Source organism: Musa acuminata, chromosome BXJ1-4 (genome assembly GCF_036884655.1).
Source record: "Musa acuminata AAA Group cultivar baxijiao chromosome BXJ1-4, Cavendish_Baxijiao_AAA, whole genome shotgun sequence".
In the NCBI taxonomy this organism is placed as follows: domain Eukaryota; kingdom Viridiplantae; phylum Streptophyta; class Magnoliopsida; order Zingiberales; family Musaceae; genus Musa; species Musa acuminata.
This window is the reverse complement of record NC_088330.1, coordinates 7,814,324-7,838,127: the sequence shown is the minus strand read 5'-3', so window position 1 is coordinate 7,838,127 and position 23,804 is coordinate 7,814,324. Positions and strand designations below refer to the sequence as shown.

Genomic DNA, 23,804 nt, shown 5'->3' with positions numbered 1-23,804 from the left:
AGGATTTCTGCTCAAAATATAAGATATAAGAAGAGTTTATTAGAGACTATAAATAGATATTTAAATATTCTTAATTTAACTTGTTTTGCCAACCCGTTGAAACTTTGGTCCTCGTGTGTTCTGGTATTTAATTTATAATAAGACATTCGATGCCATGGTAATTAAGTCACCAGTTAATGACATATAGTAATTAATTCGTTTCCTAATAACTCTTTAAAGTCAAAAGATCAATTTAATAATCATCCAAAACACGTTTGAGGCAAACAGTAATATAACTTGATTAAACTCGTGCATGGTGATGGCCACGTGCGTGGGTCGTAGTAGACATAATATGGGCCCGGCCCAACTCACACGACCCATTGGCCCATCTATTGAAAGCACAATTAAGCAACCATGACATCCTCGGAGCCGAACACGTGTACTCCTGTCTTCCCCATCTATAAATGACCGACTTGCCTTCTTCCTTTGGAAACTTCCTCGTAGATCTCTCTCTCTCTCGTCGTAGCACAAACCGGGATTCAGCTTGCCTTTGCCTCTCCGATCGTCGCTTCCCACCCGATCAGAATGTCGTCCAAGCAGGGTTGGCATCTGTTTCGCTCTCTCTTTGTTTGTTTCTTCTTCTTGTCGCCCTTTTTCTGTATCTTTGGATTTAGATCTCCCGGATCTTGGTTCAGGTGGGAAGTTGAAGCCCCTCAAGCAGCCTAAATCGGAGAAGAAGGAATACGACGAGGTACGTGCGTTTTGCGGATATGTACGGATTGTTTATATTGGTGGCGAGTTATCGATTGCTTGCGTTGTTGAGAGTTTGGGAGTGTCTCTATCTGCATGATCTGATGTTCTTGACTGTTTTGCTCTGTGAATTGCGCTTTAATAGCGACTGACGTGTTGGTTGTATATAACAATTTTAATTCATGGGTTCAGCGATTTCGTAGCTTTTGACGTGTTGGAGATCGTGGTTTTGATTTTATTATTGGTCTTTTTGTAAGTTCTGATTTATGTGTTCGATTAGGTTGATATGTTGGTTTGGTGAAGTAATATGATAGATCAATACAAAACCAAAGTTCCCTTAATTTCAATGTGTGTCAAGAAAGAAATAAAGAAATGTTTGTGTTGAATTAGATAGGGTTCGCGAGTCCTGTGATGAACTTGGACAAAGGTAATTTCTTGGAGTACATGAATTCTTTCTGAGTTTTCAGGGGCGTGGACATGCCTCGTTTAAAGGCTATGGCTCACTTTGTTTATGGTTCTGTTTCCTTGGTTTCTTGACGCCTGTAACTAGCATGCGATTGTGCTATTGTGGTACATAAATCTAACTCAACTGGTTAGAAGCATGGAGAAATCCAACTTCGGTGAAATGTAATCATTTCATGAGGTAATTTCTTCACATACTAATGTGTTTTGAAACATGGAAATATGTAACTTATGTCAGTAAAGTCTTATCCTGTAAGTTCTCTGTGCTCTCAGAATTATTTCAACAAATTGTTCAATATGTGCTATTAAATTTAAGCTTTAAGCTTATTAAATAATGATTACAGTACAATATAGTTGTGCAGCATTGTTTTTCTTCTACATTGTGATTTCCTACTTTATGTGCAAATGCACATGAAATTTTAATTGTCTTTCTAAAATATTTCTTGCTTCGTAATTGACCTCTAGCATAAACAACATCAGAGTCTTGAGCCTTAGCAAATTTTGCTTCATGATATATTTTATATCTTTTGCCACTGTATGGGTCTTAGGCCCTGATTCTATTTGGACTTGACAAAGGGCATTTTGAAAATCTGGATATCGAGTTGGATTTGTTTTGACGACTTAAAACTTATTGGAGTTGCAGTCTTCATTGATTTTGAGTTGGAAGTAGGAATAGGTTTTTGATTAATTCTAGAACTGGGTCATAACTTTATAGATTTTCCAACGATTTTTCTAACCTTTTTCATCTAAGGGGAGTGTGGCTAACGTGAAGGAGTAGATAGGAATTTTTTTGGAGTCTACTTCTGTTTTCTTCAGATTGTAAATGCAAGTATATAAAGTACTTGTTGATGTTCTTCTAAATGAAGTTAAGAGTTTCTAAATTCTAACTTATGAGAACTCTGATATGAGGGCAAATGACTCATGTCTCTGGTTCAGATGCCTTATTTCTGAACTAGTCTCCCTCATAGTTATGCTTCTAAACACACAATAGATCTTATGTTAACATCGCATGTTTGTGTCTGGATATCAAGAAACACATTCTGTTATATTTACATATCAGGTGAGTTGCCCCCCTCTTTGTAGGTCAACAAGCACTGGAGCTACTTTGACATGGTCTTCTGCCTTATGCCTGACTTTCTCCCACTTTGGGACTTGAGCTTTTACCTTGTTAGCTTGCTAGGTGAGTATACATAAGAATTTGCTAGGCTCACCTAGGTGTTATGGTCGATGGGAACAGGCAGGGCCTCTAGTGAGGAATGGTGCCGTCTTCATTCAGTCTTTTTCTGATTTTACCCTTCCTTTTTTTTTTCGATACCCAACTATGGAAGGAACAGGATTCTTTATGATATCTTTGTTGAGTATCCATCTCATGCAGTGATTTAAAAAGCGCTAGGTGTCAAGGTCCAAAAACGCTCAAGGCGCTAGGCGCTCGCCCGAGCGAAGCGCGACACTAAAATATTAAAATATATAATATAATTAATAAATATAATTATTTAAGAGTATTAAAATCAAAATAATATATTATTAATCTAATAAATACAAATACTATTATTAGTATATTGTTAACAGTATACTGAAGGAGAAGAAGGAAGAGGAGTGTAAGGGGGTGCTGACTGAGAAAAGAGGAAGCAACAACGGCACCGGGAGCGGGAGCGACGAGCGGCGACAGCGGGAGTGGGAGCGGCAAGCGGCGACAGCGGCAGCGACAGTAGGAGCGGGAGCGGGAGCGGGAGCGAGAGCGGGAGCAGGAGTGGGAGCGGGAGCAGGAGCAGGAGCGGCGAGCAGCGACAGCTGATATTGGTTTTAGTTGGTTCGATTAAACCAACTAAAGCACCGGAGACCGAACTAGACCTAAAATCCTGGTTCGGTCGCTTGGTTTAACTTAGGCGCTCGCCCGAAGCGCCCAGCGCCTGGGCTCGGGTGAGCGCCTAGGCGGCGCCTCTTTGAAGCGCGCTGCCTAGAAGTGAACCGAGGTGCTCGGGCCTCGCCTCGCCCGAGCACCTAGGCGAGCACCCAAGTGCCTTTTTAAATCACTGATCTCATGCCGCTTATGTTTTGTCTTTAAAACTCTTTTACTCAGTCTCCATGATGATTGTGATTTTACACTCGATCAAACAAGTTTCTCCTATATTCCAGGTTAGGCATAGTGGTTTCGGTGCTTTGTAGTTGTATTCTTTTATCCTTTCATATATTGTTTTTGTATCGGTTTATGTTTGTCAATGTCACATTTTAACTGTCATTTGAATTTTAGACTTTTTGTTGTTGCTGTTTTTCTGATTTTCTACACTAAGATGTTCATTTTGCTATTTGCAGGCTGATCTATCAAATATTCAGAAGAAGAAAGAGGAAGAAAAGGTAAATTTTATTTTCCTGAAGTTTGGAACTTTTTTATATCAATCCATGGGAATGCTGACAAATTACTTTTTCTGGTCACCATCTGCTTGAACAGGCACTCAAGGAGCTGAGGTCTAAGGCGGCCCAGAAAGGAGCATTCGGAGGCACTGGTCTGAAGAAAAGTGGAAAGAAATAACCTTCGTTGTTTCTTCTAATTCGTGACAAAACCTACATTCTGAGCCGTGCCAAGGTCAACATGACATCTAAGCCAAGTATTTCCAAGATTTGCTTGCTTTGATTATTTGATACTTATTTAGTGACTTGCACTTCTATGAGAAATGGGCTGAAAGTATGCTTATATTATTGTCTAAAGAAATGCTTTTGCCAAGATTCAAAAATGATGAAAATAGAGATTTGTCATATTCATCTTGTAGTCCTGGAAGTGCAAAAAGAAAAAGAAAATTCACACTGCATGCATAGGTTCTCCACTAATTTCGAATAGCCATTTAAATCTTCCTTGTTCTTGGAAGTAAAAATGGACCTACGTTATTGGTTCCGATCCTAAGAATCTCCGACATTGCTGATCAGCCTACACAACTGTTATAGCGTGTAGATGAATGATGGCCAGCATACACACTATAATAATTTCCTGGTGCTGATATCTAAAGACTGTTGAAGTGCACCAATTTGTTTGTTGAATGCTCTGCTCTCTGATCTTTGCACATTTACACGGTGTGATGAAATCTTGAATCATCCAACTCTTTTGCAGCCAGAAATTTTGTTGCATTTTTCTTGGCACACTATTGAACAAGTCTTGTAAACAGCATGTTTGAAGAGGAGATAGATTTACATGAAATCTTATGAGGCAAAGTAGGCTGGCAATTCTAGCATGACATTTCCTGGGTTACATCCAATCTTCGACTGTTGTTGATTATGCAGGCTCAGTTAGAAGAATCAGTCCATAGATTGACAAACAAATATTCATGAAATCTTTCCTTTCTAAATGGATATTGCATTGAAATGAAGAACACAAAATTATGAAAAGCTTGTACCAGTAGAGGATCCATGATTTCAGCTGATGACATTGGTTTTAAATGCTCAAAGATGTGGCTAATGATAACATCAGGATGCCGCTATTGAGACATCATGATGGTCAATATATTATTTTGCAGTTGATAGATCTCTGGCACGTCAATTATTATCTCACGATCGAATCTGATGGATATCTAATTCATTCATTCTATAAATCTGAAGCTCCTTGATCATTCTTCTAGAATTCATCATATAAAAGTCAAAACCGTGCGAACTCATTAAAGTGGACGACAATAATGTTTTCATGTTTTTAGGTGATGTGAATTCACATCACGTCGTTCCTCAACCGTCAATGTTGGAGACCGTTTGGTGCAGCAGCCAAACCGATTTGTGGGGAGTTCATTGACAATTTGACATCCACGACAGCGCGAGGTGAAAGCCGAGTAGACATCTCCTTCCTATTGGGTCAACCAACCATCGAAGGTCGCAAGTGTGAGGGCATACGCTGCCTCCAAGTCAACGATCAACATCCCAGCGTATGAAACGGTTGAAGATCGCCTTCCGCTTCTTGTGTTCGTGCATTGTGTTCATAGCGACAGTGATGGGTTTCTGTGTTGCACATTCTACTCATACTCTTTACACACATTCCCTTTAAAGTTTGGAAATAGTAAATTTATCCTTACAAGTTTATTTATATATCCATCAATTTGTTTATGTATATATCATTTCTCATGAACTTCAATGATTTTGTCTAAATCATTTACACTTTTATAATTATTTGTTTGTAAAAAGTTAGTCACTTTAAAATCATATACGATCATCTAAAATAGATCGGTGAATAAATAAACATACAGATGATGATAAAATATTTTATTTAGCAACTAAAATATGAATATATATTTCTCACTTCAAACGATCGTGCAACAAATATATATTTTATTAACATCTATCTAGAAACTCCTAAAAAATCATAATTAGATTTAATATAAAAAATATAAAAATACCCTCATATTCTTGTTAGAATAATGAGCTTTAAAATAACTAAATGTCATTTAGACAAATAACGAACGGTTCAAACTTAAAATTAAAGGAAATGATACTTCATACCACCAAATCAAAATTATGTCATATGAAAAATTGGTGAAAATTTTGAGGATCGATGATAAGATCATGAAATTGAATTGAATCTCATGTAAATCACATGGTATATTTTGTGTGTGAATGGGTTTGTCGTGATCCCTTTGAAACCCTAATGTGTAAATCGGTGGAGGTTCCCCACTCGGTGGTGACATGGTTGAGGACGGAGACCCAAATGAAAAGACTACATTACCCAATGTTGTCATGCAAAGGCGACCTGACCTGCCTTCCACTCGCACTCGGCATTCTTTTTGGGTTCACAAGTTGAGAGGGGAATGCGTTCTATCTCCACACTCCACAAAGAACTCCCACCCGACCTCTCAACAATCCCAATGTGTTTGCACGTGTTGTGATCATGAAATAATTTGGATTTCAGCTTCAACAACACATACCTTTCATCGTCCATCTCATTTCTATTTAGTGTCCTTTGCCCAGTAGTTTGATGTGCCATCTCCTTTCGACTCTTTTTGTGGATCGCTTAGAGGAGCTCCCAATTAAATTTTGTTTGTATGAATGTAATCATTCAAAGTACTAATAATGACAATGGATGCTTATGCATTGGTTTCTATGGTAGCATTATGCACTAATTCAAAGGACCATGAAGAAGAAGAGGAGAAATTGGAGTGGTCTGCACAAGGTTGTGTGTCTGTGTCTGTGTCTGTGTCTGTGTCTGTGTGTGTGGAGGGAACCCAACCCCATGTTTTGGGGCAGCATATGTTCCTGGTGGGAAACAGCAGCCATCCCACTCATTTCCAGTCTCTCTCTCTCTCTCTTCTTTTGTTATCTTGAAGAGCATCGCACCCATATGGCACCCACTAGAATGACTACTATAGCAGCTGGAAAATTTTAGGTATAATATGTATTCTTTCATCCATGCATGTATAAGATGTTGGAAACAGTACAGTATTGGTATGCAGATGAAGATTAAAGGTGTTCAAGGATTGAAACAGGTAAATGATATACATTAAATTCAATCCATAACTTGATAGATTAAGTTTTTATTAATGGAACTCATACCCATCGATGCATCACTCCTTTCTTTTGGCACACATTTACTGGCTATAGAGAAGCTTAAAACTACAGTGCGACTGCAACTGCTGCTTCTTTCTGGTATCTGTCACTTCCTTCTTCTAACACAAGATTGCAGGCTCTGAGGAAGCAAATCAAGCAGCTTAAGAACTCTTTCTGTTATGGTCTATGGCACTCCCTTCTCCTCGCGCAGATTACAGACGCTGAAGAAGCAAATCAAGCAGCTTAAGGACTCTGATCTGCTGCTGTTTTCTGATATCTCTGATGTTATCTGTCTCAGCTTGTGAACTCCACCAGATTGCGATGTCACTCTTACCATTCATTTGACCATTACTCTCTCCCTCTCTCTCTCTCTCATCATGTATAGCGACTTCTTATCTGTCCCATCTCCGCCCACCCACCCGCCCACCCAACCCCTCCATGCCTTCTCTCTTAGAAGTTGGCCAGCCACCTTTACCTTCTTCTTCTTCTTCTTCTTCACTCTTTCTACACTCAACACCAAAAAGCAAACAAACAGAAACGAAAACAACGGAGACAGAATTATGGGAAGTAAACTCATACAATTAAGAAAGAAGAAAGAGAGAGAGAGAGAGAGAGAGCGAAAACAACACGAATCAAATAAAAGATAGCTTTCTCTTTGTTCTATCCTCCGTCACCGGCGTCCATGCCGGCCAGAAGCTATCGAAAAGAGCCTAGTATAGAGTGGACTAGTACTTCAATCTTTATCGGAGTCCTCCGGGCTCGGCTCCTGATTGAGATCAGGATTCATGGCAGGCCGAGATGGCAACTGCTGTTGTTCGAGCTGGTGTTGATGGTGTCCTCTCTGTTGTCGCAGATGCGGCGACGGCCGCGACGTCAGACCGGTCTGGAGAGCGTCCACCCTCGCGCCCACCTCGGTGGCCTTCTTCCGGATCGAGGCGGCCGACATGGAGGCCACACCGCTGACGCCGAAGCCTTCTCCGTCCACGTCTTCCGCTAGGATCTCGTCCGGGAAGTTGAGCCGGGCGGAGCGGCCCCGGAGGTAATATACGGCGGTGTCGTAGGCTCTTGCAGCGGCCACCGCGGTCGAGTAGGACCCCAGCCAGATCCGGGACCGCTTGTTGGGCTCCCGTATCTCCGCCACCCACCTCCCCCACTTCCTCATCCTGACTCCCCTGTAGGGCCTCTCCCTGCTGCCACCACCGCCGCTTGCCGCAGCCCTCTGCCCAACCGCTGGCGGCGGGGACTTCCTCGTATCCTCGCTGGTGGAGGTGGAGCAGCACTGCCCTTCCATTTCCTCTCTCTCTCTCTCTCTCTCTCTCTCTCTCTCCCATAAATCATCCCTCTTCTACTGTTTATATTAGCGACGACTGTAAGAATAATATGATGTGTCTTACACATTCATCCCTCTTTAAGTTTGGAAATAGCATATCTGCCCCTTCAAATATTCTTTTCTGGCCTTTTCTTAGTCTCCTCCATTTTTCATAATTTCCTAACCATTTTTTTTGTTTAATATCTAAAACATCCTTAACTACATATTTATTTTTTTTTCTTTTAGTCATGAATTGATCCCATTATAGTACTTATATACTATATAATAATATATTTTAGTAATATTATAAAAATATTATTGAATTTTTTAAAAAAAGAAAAAATATATTTTTAAAAAAACCCAATATATATATATATATAAACAAAAAAGTGTCCAACATATGAGGCTCGTGTCTTACCTTTTATTTTTTTAAATAATATATATTATAATATAATCCTCAAAATAATATATTATAATATTAATAATGATAATTATCTTAATATGTAAATATTATATATATATATAGTTTTACCTGATATAAACAGATCCTAAGGGCGGCTCTTTGGTGGCGGAAAGAGACGCTAATAATTCCACAACAGCAACAAAATCTAATGACGTAAAACGTCACCAACTTCGATATCTTTCACGTAGTCGGCACTCGAGCCTCGAACAAACCACCGCTACCGCTGCCTCCTCGGGTGGCCACCTGATCATTGCACGCTAATCCAACCTGTACATCCAATTAATTACTCCCGATTAACTCGGGTTTAGGATTAGGTTTTGTAATCCTTCCTTGTCGATCGAGATCGAGAGACACCACCCTGGTTTCTCTGCTCCATCGCGTTCTTCACCTACTCACGTCGAGCGCTTATAAATGCCATCCCACCGTTCACTCTCTCACCGACATGTTACATGACGTGAGTCGGAGTGGTGGATGTAGACGTTTCAGCCTCTCCTACGGAACTCCTCCTCCTGTTTCTCTCTCTCTCGCTCTCTCTCTCTCTCTCTCTCTCTCTCTCTCTCTCTCACAGCATCGGCACAAACATGGAGGTGGAGAGAGACTTCCTACTTGAATTTTCCAGAGTCAGCGGCTGAGATTAAGTGACGGTAAGGAACGGATGGTGGAGATGGATTGAAGGAAGGTCGGTGGCCGGGAGGAAGACGACGCTTCAGAAGGTTTCGTAGAAAAGAGGATTGAATGGAGTTTGGAGAGAAAGAGAGAGAAGAAAAGGACAGGATTTTAATTGATTGAGAGAGAGAAGGTAGAGATAGCTACTGTGCGTTCGTTATCCTAATAGGGATCTAAGTAATGGTGGGTGTAAGCAACGAGGAGGACAATGCCATAAACTACTGAGAACGAAGGCAGGACAGTGATATGGATATGCATATAGAATTGGCCTCCTCGATGTCGGCATGCGGACTTCTCTTTGTGGGATGTAAATGAACATGCACTCATCTGAAGCATAAAACTTGATCTATTTATCTTGGATTTTATATTGAAAAGAGACATCATATGATGATGCGTATCCTAACCCTTATAAATAGATGGAGATTCTTTTATATATTACTATTGAGAGGAGACTTCATGAGATGGTTTAGGAAAATGAGATGTATATGACAATAAATGTGAGCCCTTTTATGTGTATTCTGACCCTCACAAGAAACTATAATTATACGAAGAGTTGTATCTTTGTATCTCCTTCGTCTGAGTCTCATCGATCTCTCTCTCTCTCTCTTTTGCCAACCTATACGAGACAGAAGCGATGATTTAGGTCGATCTGCTCACTGCAACTTGACGGCCATTTATCTGTTGACTTCTTCCATGCATGATGTCATGCTAAGACGTGTTTTTCTTTCACTGGCATTCCATTGAAGCTTATCCAACGTTCTCTTGGGGGATAAGTCCGATCAGTGGTTACAGAAGTCATCTTTGATTTCTCTTTGTTTAACATAAAGATTCTAACCATGTTTTTCGTACGGATAGATTCCACAGTTATTGTGGGTTGGTTACTGGCTTGCTGGTGTTGGATCATCGTCTCGGTCCTCATAATTATGAGTAATTTAGGAAGAAAGAAGAGAGTTATACCTTAGGATACTGATTAATTAACGATAATAATCTTGGGAAAATTATTAATTGCTTGGCAACCAGCTGGGACGAAATCTAACAAAGATGTTGTTCTAAAGGAGGAGGAGGAGGATTCAAGACAAAGGGAGGTGATCCCAAGAGAAGTGCTATTACAACTCATCTCCTTTTGGGTACAGGGATAAAGAAATAAGAACACATGAGCAGCTGGTGGAGAGCTGGCTTTAATTTGTTGTGGCCGGTGGATACTTTTTACTCCAAATTGGTCGGTGAGAGAGAGAGAGAGAGAGAGAGAGAGAGAGAGAGAGAGAGGCAAATCAAATGCAGCAGCATGAAAGAGTTGATGCAATCTTTTCACAGGAATAGTATGATCCACTGGGCATAATTGCACCTCACCCTTGGTGGTCATGGTGCTAAAGAAATGGAAAATGGAAGGGCCTCAGTGGTCCTCCTAAAGTCTTTCTCCTCCATCTTTTACGTGCCAGCACAACGTGTGTGTGGCCAGCAGATGATAACAATGCATTGGGCAAACAGGCCTTCTTTCTAGCCTTCAGCAAGTGCCAGTTGGGGAAGACCTTTGCGTTTGTTTTCCTTCTTCTCTTGATGACAAGTTCGGGTCACAATGTTTTAGAACAGTGTTGACTTGTACAAATCCCATTGGGTCAATGAAGGGATGAGCTCATGTTTGCCTGTCTTGGCAGATTAAGGAAATAGAATTAAGAGCCTAACCATCATTCATTCATCATTAAAGGAGACATCTATTGACCTGGGCTTTTTATAGTTGGGTTGATTATGTCATATTATATATGTATATATATATATATATATACATATATATACACTAATAATTGAGTTGTAATGGAAAATATGGGCCTCTTGTCTATTCAAGTGGTAATCCATGTTAACATCGTGTAGCTGTTTATGTTTTAAGGTCAGGTCTATGATATTATTGATCTCTGGAAACATTATGCAGTGTGGTGCCTATAGATAGATGCAAGGAGGGTTTGCACGAAAATAGAACTCATGTAATCGGTGACTCTCGTCTCATGTGGATCAATCAAACGTTAGATATTCCATGAGGCTGAGGCATCAAAGCACAGGCTATCCTCTCTTTCTTCTCAGTTGGCAATTTGTCTGGTAAGCTTCATGTTTCAAGACATTAAAATAATGACACAAACAATCAGTGCTCCCCATGGCTGATTCATCGATGAACCCAGCATTTAGAAATGTACATTGCAAGATGATGAACACATTCTTGCTGATGAAACATTGTCGATTAATAACTCATGGACAATATTGAACAATCACAAATCCCATCAGAAAATGAGAGCAATGCACCAACTTACCAACCGCGTTTGATCACGTCAGCCTGCAACCGCATGGTAAGACACGCGCACCAGTCTATGGTGATACAGTCGAGAATTCTACCAAGACCAAGTCATCGGAAGCATAATCTGAAACCCAATCCCACAACATATGTTCCAACTAGAAACCAAACCAAACTCAAATGCACTAGTGGGTTCCACAACCAAACAGCTTCGAGTGAAATCTCAGACTATCTGTTGCCTCAAGAAACGAGGCCATCATTGAGCGACAATGCCGCCAACTGATCGGCGGGAACATTGGCCTGCTGCTGCTGTGCCACAGTCCTCAGAACTTCCAGTGCCTCCGCAACTTTGGCTTTCAAGGCGTCCGGAGATTCCAGCAAATGCAGGACTTCAGTCTGGTCCATCTCCAGTAGCATTCCTGTAACTTTGGCTGCATGATCACGTTCAAGTTGCTCCACGAGTGGGTACAGACTCTCACCGAGCATCTGGAGAGGAAGAATACGTGAACCATAATAATCAATCAATCATTCCACGGGGCTGACCTGGTACCCTTCAAATAAGTCAGAAAGCTCCACTAAGTACATAAGGTGTGATATAACTGAAGTTCATTAGCTTACGATCCATATGATGAGAATAGTCTCTGGCTAGAAATAAGTAGCAGGACCAGTTCAGTGTCAAGGATCTCAGGACCAGAAAGGAACTCGGTTAATGTAACAATGAAAAAACCATCTAGTGATTGAAAGATGGGTCATTCGTGATCCTAGTCTTTCAGAAGGTACCCTAGTGGCATTATCCTACGTGGTCCTAGTCTTTCGGGAGACTCCGTTAATGTAACAAGGCATAAAGAGCTCCCCAGAAAAAACACACAAAGAAGTACATAAGTAGCACACCTTTAACAGGACACACGCTCATATATTGAGTGAGAAACATACCATCCTTTGCTGCTCAGGAGTAGAATTTGCAAGGGCAGAAGCCAACGCCCCAATGGGAATAGGTTGTGGTATGGGAACATCTCGCATAGGCAACCCTCCCATCTCATACGGAGAGAGCATACCGCTAACAACACCAGGCATGGGAACATCAGGCATGTTGCGGCCAGGAGAGTAGCGCTGGACACGGCCCCTTGGAAGCATCTGTTATGCATTCTCCACAAAAAGAAATTAATAATATAACAGTTAGATCAAGGTTCAGTTCACATCCGATCAATCAAGGCTATGTAGATAATCTCACTATAAACCGAGAAATGAACATATTGCATTAACAGCATCAGAATATAATGCACAGCTCGTTTACATGGAGTGGTAGAGCAATGGAAGCCATGGCATGCCAACCCAGCTATCGATGACCAAGTAGAGGACCATCATGAGCTAGGACTTCAAAATTAATTAATGTAAAATGACAAGGAAACACATTGGATCTGCTGCCATGCACACAACTCAACATGTAACCAACAAGCTTGTGCTCAAATTGATCGGTAATGTGGTGTGGTAATCAACATTTGGTCTCTCCAAAAATTAAAACACGCTGCCAAGAGTATTTCACCATCTAGTATCATGGTTCTCACCCTATCATTGGAAGTGTGCTTATGCAATGTCATTTCACCACCTGTTCTTTCCAATAACAAGGATCTTAGTGCTTTTAAATGCTTCTCTTTTGTTCTTCCTGCTTCCAACCGATTGCAATTTATTGTGGTTGTTAATGATAGTTAAACCTACAAAATGATTGCAAATTCCAAAGGGCAAGAAAGAGAACTCCAAGCTAAGAGAGATGATTACAGACCTGTTGCTGAATTAGAGGCATTGGCTGCTGTGTTTGTTGTACAGGTCCTGCTCCAGCTCGTCTACCCCCTGGACGGTGCACCTGCTGCCCCTGTTGGACAAGGGGCACTAAGAAATTTGGCATAGGTGCCCCTGCAGGCCGCATTCCAGGGATAAGCTGTTGCTGGAAGCCAAATCCTGGCTGTAGAGGAAACTTCAGAAATTATTGAATGATTTATGCAACGACAACTTAAGCATGGTGGTAATATCATAAGTAGTAATAAGCTAATTCAACAAACAAAGAACTAAAGATGATGAACTATAAATAACACCATAAGTCATGATTATGAACTTAAAATGCAACAGGACAGTGGCAAGATAAGATCAGTTGCATAATAGTATCACAATATTTTGGAAATATTGCAAAATCGCATGCCAAGTCATCCAGCATGAAAAAGATAAGCATTGGCAAACTGCTATTCTCTCCACAAGGACACTATTAACAGTATGACAAGTAGTTTAACACCTGCCTGTGCCTACACAAGTACCTAGAGCACATTTCAAAAGCATGATAAATACTTTTCAATTAGCGCCTTGTACCAAAATTAAGCATGTGAGTATCACAGATTATGCAGATTTGTTGAACTCTCCCTAAGAAATAACAAAAAATTGGTTTCCATCATGAGTTGAGCATTTTCTAGCACCATTCCATAAGTTACATGTGCAGAATAGTTATTTGAAGTGTCTTAAACAGTCCTTGCTGACAGCAAACCTTGCTTTCAAGTAACTAGGAATTTCTTGCAGCAATTACAATAGGTAAGCAACGTATGTACTGTTTCCGATGAGTTCCATTGCATACTTTATAGTTTCTAACACGGTTACAAGGATATCCAGCTTGAGCACCAGAACAAATAAGTGGATTCTATCTGCAGGTCCCAGTATTCTTGGACCTGAATCTTAGGAACTAAATTCTACTGCATGCAACAGCAGCTTATGATTTTTGTTAAGTCCTTCTGATGCCAATCAAGAAGAGTTTTTCATAAGTACTCTAGATTTAATATGACATAGGTCAATCAATGTTAATTAAAAAAAAAGTAACAAAGAATCTGGGGAAACAAAGGTGAACTCTATCTACAACATGTAAATATACAAGAATCAGGTTATATACGATAAGAAAAACAAATACAAAAGTACACATTACAATTAAACCTGCTTCCTATCATGACAACTTCAATCTTATTAATATGCATCAATGCAATGTCTGAAACAAAAAAGCTATTTTAAACTAAACTTCTCGCACATGCAATGCACATACCAAATTTGCAATTTTCCCACATACACATTTTCCTTTTGATTATAGAGCAACAGCAAGCTATGGAAACTAAATGCTAATTGCACAAAAAGTCAATTCCAATTATATCCAGTTATTTTCCATTATATATATTATATAACACTATCAACCAATATCGAGTTTGATAACACTCAACAAATAAAATACTATTGTGTCACACGGCTTATATATTTTGACCAAATACAAAATTGTAAGTTTTCGCCACAATATTAAGCATCACCATGCTAGAATATGAAATAATATAACTCAATTTATAATGATGAAGACCATCCTCAACAGTCAATCACTATGTATTGAAAATTTGCAATAAATAGTTGTCTATGAAACAAAGATATTTATATATTCATCAAGCATAGTTTATTTAGGAATACGTAAAATTAAAGTACAACATAACAATAAAATAGTTACCTGTGGTGGAATAAGGGCAGGAGGTCCTTGACCATAAAATATTTGTTGCCCAAGACCAGGAGCACCAGGGGGGTACATGGGAACACGAGGACCAACAGTAGGGGCCATTGGTACAGGCCGCATCTGTGAAAACTGTGCCTGTAAATTGGACAAACAATTGCAACACATAAATAACAAACTGCATATGTAAGCAGAATAGTTTCAGAATTTGATCACAACATGATATATTGCAGAACTGAAAGTAAATGCAGATATAGTACTCTAGTTCCAGAATAACTCCAGTGTAATAAGAAACAAACAATGAGCCATGGAAGAGTATATTGCCAGCACATGTTAAACTATAAACCAATTCCATTTTCGATCAAGCCACACACACACACACACACACACACACAGAGGGGTCAGGGTCGGGCAAGTCAACACCTGAGTGGAACTAATGCAAGACAACTGGCTAATGAAGATTGAGAGAACTATACATGAAAATAATTTTATGCTTATATATTCTCAGTAGTTATCAATTTCTTGCATGTAACCATATAAATCAATGATTCTTCTGCATTCAATATTACTGTAGGAAGAAAATATCTTTTAGCAATCATTTGATCTCATCCCAAGAGAAAATAAAAGCTCACCTTAAATAAATCATTGTTATACTCCTTTCAATGACATCTAAACTAGAAATTTAGACCTCATTTACATGAAGAAAACTCTCAATAAAAAATGTGTGCTACATAAGTCTAAGTACTGAAATTTGTGATACATTCCGTCCAAGAACTCGTCAACACCCACCATATACAAGACAAGCTTGACCATCTGCTTCATCTCCACGATATATGACAAGGAATGCATGACAGCATGGGCATACAAATACACATTTACAACAGACACCTACTTCCCGCCACTAAGAGGTTCACATGCAAATCAAGTCTTAACACGTCTTCATAAAGAAAATTTGACCTCGGTCGAGCATACACATGAAATAAAGCAGTTGTCAAGTTTCCCAATATAGACTGACCATTTATGTTCATAGCCTCAATCGAACTGTAAAAGAATAACTGGCAAGTTATAAAGAACATTGGATGGTTACAAGTTCATATCACTCCAAAGAAAAGGACATGATCATTAACCAGTGGATTTGGTAGCAATCTAATGTATAAAAACAGCTAAGCAAAAGGTCAAACATCAAAGAGAGTATCCAAACATCTCTTGACATCACTGAGCCAATGGAAAGTGGATGACGAAGAACCAAACCTTTCAAATAAATTAAATAGAAAAATATGGAAGTTTATCTATCAATTATCTTATTGACAATGAAATTTATTTTCCAAAACAAATATAAAAATATTTGTTTCCTTAAGAATAAAAGAATAAATTATTGATATGCTTTGATTTATGGTATACAATTTTTTGTTATATTCTTTTCTTATTTTTATAGGTTTCATTTTTCTTCTCGTACATAGGAATCTATGATGGATTATAAAAGTTTTTTTTTCCTTTTTGTAATATGTGCCAGTGATATGAGATCATATTCATGGGACTGATACCTAGAGCCATATGATTTTCTTTCTTATATTTTAATATTTTATTACTCCACAACTATTAAATCCTAAAAAATAATTTCTGTATAGTGTATACATCCAGGCTTTTGTCATATATCATATTAGTATCAGTGCAACTTGTCCTACATATATAGGGATAAATTCCTCAATCAAGCCCAAGATTTATCTCCTTCATTTTTCACTAAGACTTCTAATTAAACCTAAAATTTACCTTCTTCCCTTTTTATTTGGCTTTTTTCTTCTCTTGATCAATTTTAGTAACAATGTAGTAATCATACTTCTGACATTTCGAAAGGAACCTAAACTATTAAACATTTATTGAAAGGAAAAATAAATCAAAATGGTCCTGCATCATTTGATGTTTTAACTCAACATACTCCCAATCCGGGCAACCATTTCTGTCTCCTAATTAAGGTCCTCTATAGGGGAACTATGCACAAAATTCAAGGCAATATTTTTCAAAAGCTCCAATTGACAACTGCAAAACACGTACAGTAGTTCCTCCCAAGACTTAAAAATGTGAAAGAAAAACTGATAGAATGGCTCCTAATATAAGTTTAGATAAAGAGTGGTACCTGCAACCTAGCTCTTCTATCTTCTTTACGTTGTGCAAGTGCAACATAAAGTGGCTTCCCATAGACCATCTTTCCATTCATCTCTGCAAGCTATATAAAAAAACAAAAAAATTCATTTATGGCCATCAAAAGAAGTTTTAGAGAGAGAGAGAGAGAGAGAGAGAGAGCTTACAGCTCGAGCTGCTTCTTCAGCAACCAAGAAAGCAACAAACCCAGAACCTTTACTTATACCATTGGGCTCCCGCATAACCTGTTACTCACATAAGTATACCAACCACATCCATTAGAATGCCATTATGACTAAATCAAAAAACAATAATAAGCAAACTATCTCAAAAGATATGAAACATTACCTTGCAAGAAGTAATTGTACCAAAACCAGAAAATAATTCTCTCAGCTTATCATCTCCAATGCTAGCATCTAAATTCTTCAAATATAAGTTAAGTCCTTGATATTTGTCCATTGTATCCTTTGCCCTCTGGTCAAAAAATTCCTTCAGTTCTTGTTCCCTTTCAGATTTCTTCAGTGCCCTTCCAACATACCACTCCTCCCCACCAAATTCCTGCCCATTGAGTTCTTGAACTGCTCGAGCAGCATCGTCTGGGTTTTCAAAATTGACAAACCCAAAGCATTTGGATTTTCCATCCTCCTTCCTCATAACAACGGCACTTGTAATTTTCCCATATTTGCCAAATATTTTTTCTAGATCTTCCCTTGTAGTTGACTCTGAGAGGTTTTTGACAAAGACATTAGAAAATTTTGTCTTGTCTAAGGAGTTTTCTCTTTCCTGCTTGCGAAGAAATGGACCAACAAAAACTGGTTTATCATTGACAAGCATGCCATTTAACTTATTGATGGCATTCTGTGCTGCCTCTTCTTGATCAAATTGAACAAAACCATAGCCTTTCGACTGGCCAGATGCATCTGTTGCAACCTTGCAAGAAAGAATGTTGCCGAACGATGAAAAGATCCCATGTAGATCTTTGTTGCCTATCGTTTTATCTAGATTCTGAAAATAAAATAAAGAACAAATCACCGATGTGCAAATCAAACTTAGAAGTACCAAAAAAATGAGTAACAAAAGACCAGTTATCCATGATCTAGATGGAAACAAACATCTTAGCAACAGCAAAACAAATGATGCATTACCTTAATAAATATATTGGCCGCCCCACTTCTGCGGATGCTAGGGTCACGGTTTGAATACATAATGCGAATAGGCTTATTGTTAAGTGGGGTAAAGTTCAGCACCTCCAATGCCGTTGCAGCTGTTAATCAAAGGAGCATCAGAAGAAAAAGATGCAACTACCTTTCAACGTTTGGCCATTGCACTATAAAACATTAAATTTTCGCCATTGCACTGTATAATTTTCATGCCATGATGAAAAGACAACTTGATATTTGCATCCAAATAGCTTCCACTTAATAAAAGTCCTCAATGACCCAGAAGAATATTTCGATGTTAATATTTAATAGCAATGAAATACCAAATTGTTCAAAAGCAGTGAGTACAGATTTCAAAGTCATTTTAAAAGAAAAAAAGGTGCCTATTTAATATGAGTAATTTTATTTAATTTTAAATATTCCACGATAAAGACATGCATATAGATTGTGATACAAGTTTATACTTTATAGAAATCCATTTCTCAACAAAGAATTCCTAAACTTATAAGGTAACTTCTGAACTCCAACCAAATTCTACATTAGAATGCTTACTACATGGATTTGATGCGAGAATAGACTGAACCTTGCAGCAATGTTAATGTCAACATGCTTCCAATCAATATCGGACATAACAAGATGGTTCTTGCCACTGTCCATCATGGTTAGTTACCCTACTCAATTTCCTACATGAGTTTGTAACACCATGAACCCTCGATGCAAGTTAGTATCAAAATGATTCCCTCACACTGATGTTGAATGGAGGTACACTATGAAGACCACCTCATGCATTGGCATAACTTATACAAAACTATAAACAATAATCTCCTACACTACTCCCCAGCAGTCAAACCAGGCAAGCAAATCAAGAGATTGTCATCAGCCCTGAGTAGCTGGAACACCACCAGCCAAAGTCCGATTGACCTATGGTAATTCCACAATTTCATGTCATTGATTTCATGATGCAAGACCATCTTAATTTATTTCTAAATTGAATAAATTTTATTAGTTTATGAAAGATTTTGCAAATGCCATATGTTGATAGATGACTATATAATTTCCTAGGTTACTCAGGAGAAGTGAAAGTAAGAAAATGAGAAAAAATAGATGAGGTCAAACTTCGATTTTAATTAAACATGTTATCTCTAAAATAAAGTTTCATCATTCCATAAAGATTAAAATAATATATGAATCAGATAAACCACCAAAAAGAGATCATTTCCCAAATCAAATTTGGAATGTTAGCTTTTTCAAAGAAGAAAATAATAAGGAATTGATTTGACATGATGCAACTATTTTTTTCTTCTTTTTGTATTTTTCCTTCTCTTCATATAAATAGGAGGAAAGGGACTGCAATGGAGGACAACAAAATGATCTAATGAATTAAAGTTATTTTCTCACATTAGACAATATTTATTTTGACAACAGTATGATTCAATCATCTACGAATTACTTTTCTAAATCAGAGTGAATTCAATAGTTATCAATTTTTTCTATTATCTTCACGATATTTATCTGTGTCTTCCTTTCTCTTTCCTTTGCTTTATTCACAAATAAAAAATAACATACTTTTATTTTGATGGTATGATTTTATCCCTCTCTCTCTCTCTCTCTCTCTCTCTCTCTCTCTCTCTCTCTCCCACCCTTATTCTCAAGTAAAAAAGAATATGCTGTCTCTATTTGCCACAAGCTTGTTGACATCATGATTGGTATCTTGTCCCACATCGCTTCTCTTTCAGTAGGGATTATAATGCACAACTCAGCAGTTGTACATTCCATGTGACCAATCCCCAGCCCCTATTAATGGCATGTTCCACACCACCCAAGAAACCAGTACAGGAGTCTTACATGACTTGCAAACCCCATCCTAATCTGAAAGGGAGTTTGACCATCTCCTAAGTTGTTCAATTATCAAAAACAATTGGAGACCACAAAGATTGATAGAGGAACTACTCTCATGATAGATGGAGACTCAAAAACCACTAAACTGAGGATAACATCATCCTTAAACCTTTTTCCTATTTTAATTATGGGTTTGAGTATAAATCGGCTTCAACAATGCTATTAGTTTATTTTAGTTGCTACTCAAAAGCTTTTGGAGGCTTTTACTTTCCCTTGAATTCACATAGCACTTGTAAGAGGAGCAACCAAGAAGCTAATAATTTTCCTTTTTTTTTGTGAATATTGTTAATTGGTCAAAGGATTCCACATACTCAGAATGCCTATTGGTAAAACAACATAGATGGAGAGATAAGGGTGATGACTAGTTTGCTAGTTTGACTCGATGGTCATGCAAGCAAATCTTATAGAGAATGAATTGAGAAGGCATGGTCACTCTTTTAGTAAAACTTAGTTGTCCGAATCATGCTTCCCCGTCAAACTCCTCAGAAAGTTACATGTGAACAATTGAAGAGAATAGACACTGGAATGAAGAACCCTAATAGCAATCATGGCCCCAGTAGCAATGGGCAGAATGGAGCCAAAAGTTATGTAACATTTGTTGCTTCAAACGTATATTCCTTCTTAAGAACAAGAAGATTTTCTGCAAAGCTAAATAACATATTTTCCATGTATTATATGGTGGAAATTTCTTAATCCACTTCACCCAAAATCCTTGTTTCATATAGATAGTTGAGAAATATTTTTTATATTGTTCTCTTATTTCATACAGATCCAAGAGCCAATAGTCCATCGAGAAGTCTTCTTTTACCCTAAGATCACACAAAAAGTACAACACCTTCACCAGAATTAGTAAGGGGAGGAACATTCTTGCCTCAGTATCTATCCTGGAGCCCAACATTAACCTATTCAAATCAGGTTAATCATACTATGATAAGAATTCCCTATGAAATTGTGTGTCGCTAGGGAACAAGGAGTAATAATGGACAAAAATAGCATGTTATTAACAAATTACAGTCCAGAACTAACATAACGGACACTCCATCCAGTGAAATATCATATGCATAAAAAATGAACTCCCAAAACTAATGACCGAGCCGAACCAGCTGTAATCGAAAGGAAAAGCACAAAAAAGGCTCCCCGAAAGAAGAAAAGCAACGATTCGACTCACCATCGACGGGGTTGCTGTAGTTGACATAAGCATAGCCGAGCGATCGGCGCGTATTGACGTCGCGGCACACCCGAACAGACACCACCGGGGCGATCTGACTGAACAGATCGTACACCTGCGCGTCCGTCACGCTCGCCTGAAGGTCCCCCACGTACAGCGACGTGGTCGGGAACTGGTTCCCCCCGGCGCCGCCTCCGCCGTTGTTGACCGTCCCGTTCAGAGCTTGCTGCTGCATCGGAGCCTGCGCCATCGTTCAGACCAAGTATAACCTTTTTCTTATGCTACCTTCCTTTTTCTGCTCTTTCCTCCCCTTCTCTTCTCGCAAAAGTCCAAACCCTAGCGGTTACAACAACACCGACGACGACTACAACAACAACAGACCTTCCTCTTTTACTGTGAGCTTTTGAAGGATAGTTACGAGAACAAGGACTGGGGATCCGGGGGAGATCTCAGATATTTAGAATTTTTTTTCGATTTTTTTGAGGGGTTTTTCTTGATCGGAGGAGGGAAAGGCAAGCGGGGATAGAAAAGGACACGAAGTCAAGACGGAGAGGGAGAGAGGGAGAGAGGGGGAGAGAGAGTGTGTGTGTGTGTGTGTGTGTGTGCGTGTGTGTGTGTTTGGGAGGAGCAGCCCGAACTGCACCGCGCTCGGCCTCGTCGCCCGGACCAGGCTTTTGTCATAGAGCCCCGTGTTATCCTAGCCGTCGGATCGACGAGGCCTGGCCGTCCGATCCCATGGGCGGCAGCCGCTCCGGGTCCGCGGTGGGGGAGGCGAAGTTTGTTGGATCGGATCACGAGTCCTACAAAATTCGGGTTTGGTTTTGGATTAAAACTGTGAATTCGGGTCGAATCGGGTCGGGTCGGGTCAGGGTTAGGAGATCCGCAAAACCAATTAAATTATTTGTGCTAAATCGGATTTTTGTCTTCATCTATAGAATTTAATATTTGATAAACATATGATATAAAAATGACCAAAGATCTCATCATATCAGTAGAATCTAGAAAGAAAATATTTTTTAAAAAATACTTTTTTATACAAAATATATTCTCTAATTATAAGAAGTTAGGTGAACATAGATATGGTTATGCAAGAAGGGTGTCTTGCGATTAAAACGTTGGGCAAGCCAAAGTTCTTTGCGTGGATCAAACTTGGTCAATAAAAAGTCAAACTATCAACTTTACACTGAAAATAATAATCATATTATTTACCCGAGTTAAGGGTTTATTCATCATGAGTCATATTATTTGTTTTGGGATCTTGATAATTGTTTCCTATATCAAAAAAATTAAGTGATACTTTTTGTAATGGATTGATTTATCACATATAAGTTGATTCCTTTGATTTTGTATATGTATAACTTAAGTTGACATTCCTTTGCGTTATCATATGTCTCTTATTGTTAATACTGGGTAATTCAAATTAACATGCTATGATACTCTTATGTGTCTCTTGTTTCTGACATTTCTTATGTGAGCAATTCAAGTTAGAAAAGTACTCGGGCATCTCTTACATCCAACATACTTAACGTAGATAGTTCAAAGCATGTCATGCCCCAACAACCTCGTGCATCTTCGATCTCTACGGCTTTCTATTTAGGCATTTTCAATTTAACACTAATTATTGCCCTCATGCATACATCCTCAAGTATATTCTTCCTCAAACACTCCCTTAGGGGTAGGGTTGAAGTCATTATGCTTTGACGCCTTTGTCGGTTATTTGCATTCAATACTTCATACACTAATAGTTTAAGTTAACTTACTCTGATGCCCTCGTATATCTCTTTATATTCAACATGTCCTACACGGGTAGTTTAAGCAAGATACCTTGACATCCCTGTGTATTTCCTATCGTATATACAATTATTACATTAGACGCAATCGTGTAATTGATGTTCAACCCTCCTTATATAGGTAGTTCAACTTATGTGCGAGTAGCTCAAGCCGACATGCCCTAACATCCTCATGCTTCTCCTATTCTCCTATGCGAATAGCTTAAGTCAACATGCCCCAATATTATTATGTCTCTTATAAGTTTGCGACTCCTTATATGAGGAGTTAAAATCAACTAGCATTGACATTTTTTAGCGTCTCTTATATCTTAGACTCCCTAGTATAGTCAATTTAAGTTATTATGCCCTTGATATCTTCGCACGTATTCTACATCTGATACTCTTTATACAGACTATTTAGGTTTCAAAACCCTTATATATCTATTGTATTATATACTCCTTAGACACCCTAAGTCTCTTGAGTATCTATTACTTTTGAGATTCTCTTGAAGTTAGTAAGTTTTGATGCATTGATACTTTCTGCATATACAATTCAATTTAACAAGATCAGATGCTTCTAAGCATCTATATGTCTCATGCATCATGTGTGCTAAGTAATAAACATTACTTAATCATTACTAAATTTTGTGGTCTAACACATTTGCCATGGAATACAATAGAATTGATTACTAGATAAAACCATAATGTTGGGTCTTTTTAAGTATTAC

General features: G+C 38.7%; 2 protein-coding genes and 1 long non-coding RNA gene across 3 annotated transcripts; 1 reads left to right on the top strand and 2 right to left on the bottom strand.

Annotated features, from left to right (window-relative positions):
• Positions 1-427: 427 nt before the first annotated feature.
• LOC135645129 (uncharacterized) lies at positions 428-3,945 on the top strand. The gene is made up of 4 exons (XR_010498672.1): positions 428-580; positions 675-730; positions 3,505-3,546; positions 3,641-3,945. It is a non-coding gene; the product is annotated as an uncharacterized LOC135645129 (long non-coding RNA).
• A 3,294-nt stretch (positions 3,946-7,239) lies between these two features.
• Positions 7,240-8,040, bottom strand: LOC135672389 (ethylene-responsive transcription factor RAP2-9-like). The gene has a single exon (XM_065180862.1). It carries the CDS (start codon positions 7,994-7,996, stop codon positions 7,439-7,441), a length of 558 nt encoding a protein of 185 aa, XP_065036934.1. The 5' UTR covers positions 7,997-8,040; the 3' UTR covers positions 7,240-7,438.
• A 3,381-nt stretch (positions 8,041-11,421) lies between these two features.
• LOC135645121 (polyadenylate-binding protein 2-like) lies at positions 11,422-21,942 on the bottom strand. Its single transcript, XM_065163214.1, has 9 exons — positions 21,308-21,942; positions 18,226-18,344; positions 17,429-18,085; positions 17,248-17,325; positions 17,076-17,165; positions 14,942-15,079; positions 13,205-13,384; positions 12,358-12,558; positions 11,422-11,910 (listed from the first exon to the last, which is right to left on the bottom strand). The coding sequence occupies exons 1-9, from the start codon at positions 21,555-21,557 to the stop codon at positions 11,665-11,667; spliced, it is 1,959 nt and encodes a 652-aa protein (XP_065019286.1). The 5' UTR covers positions 21,558-21,942; the 3' UTR covers positions 11,422-11,664.
• Between the last annotated feature and the right edge of the window lie 1,862 nt (positions 21,943-23,804).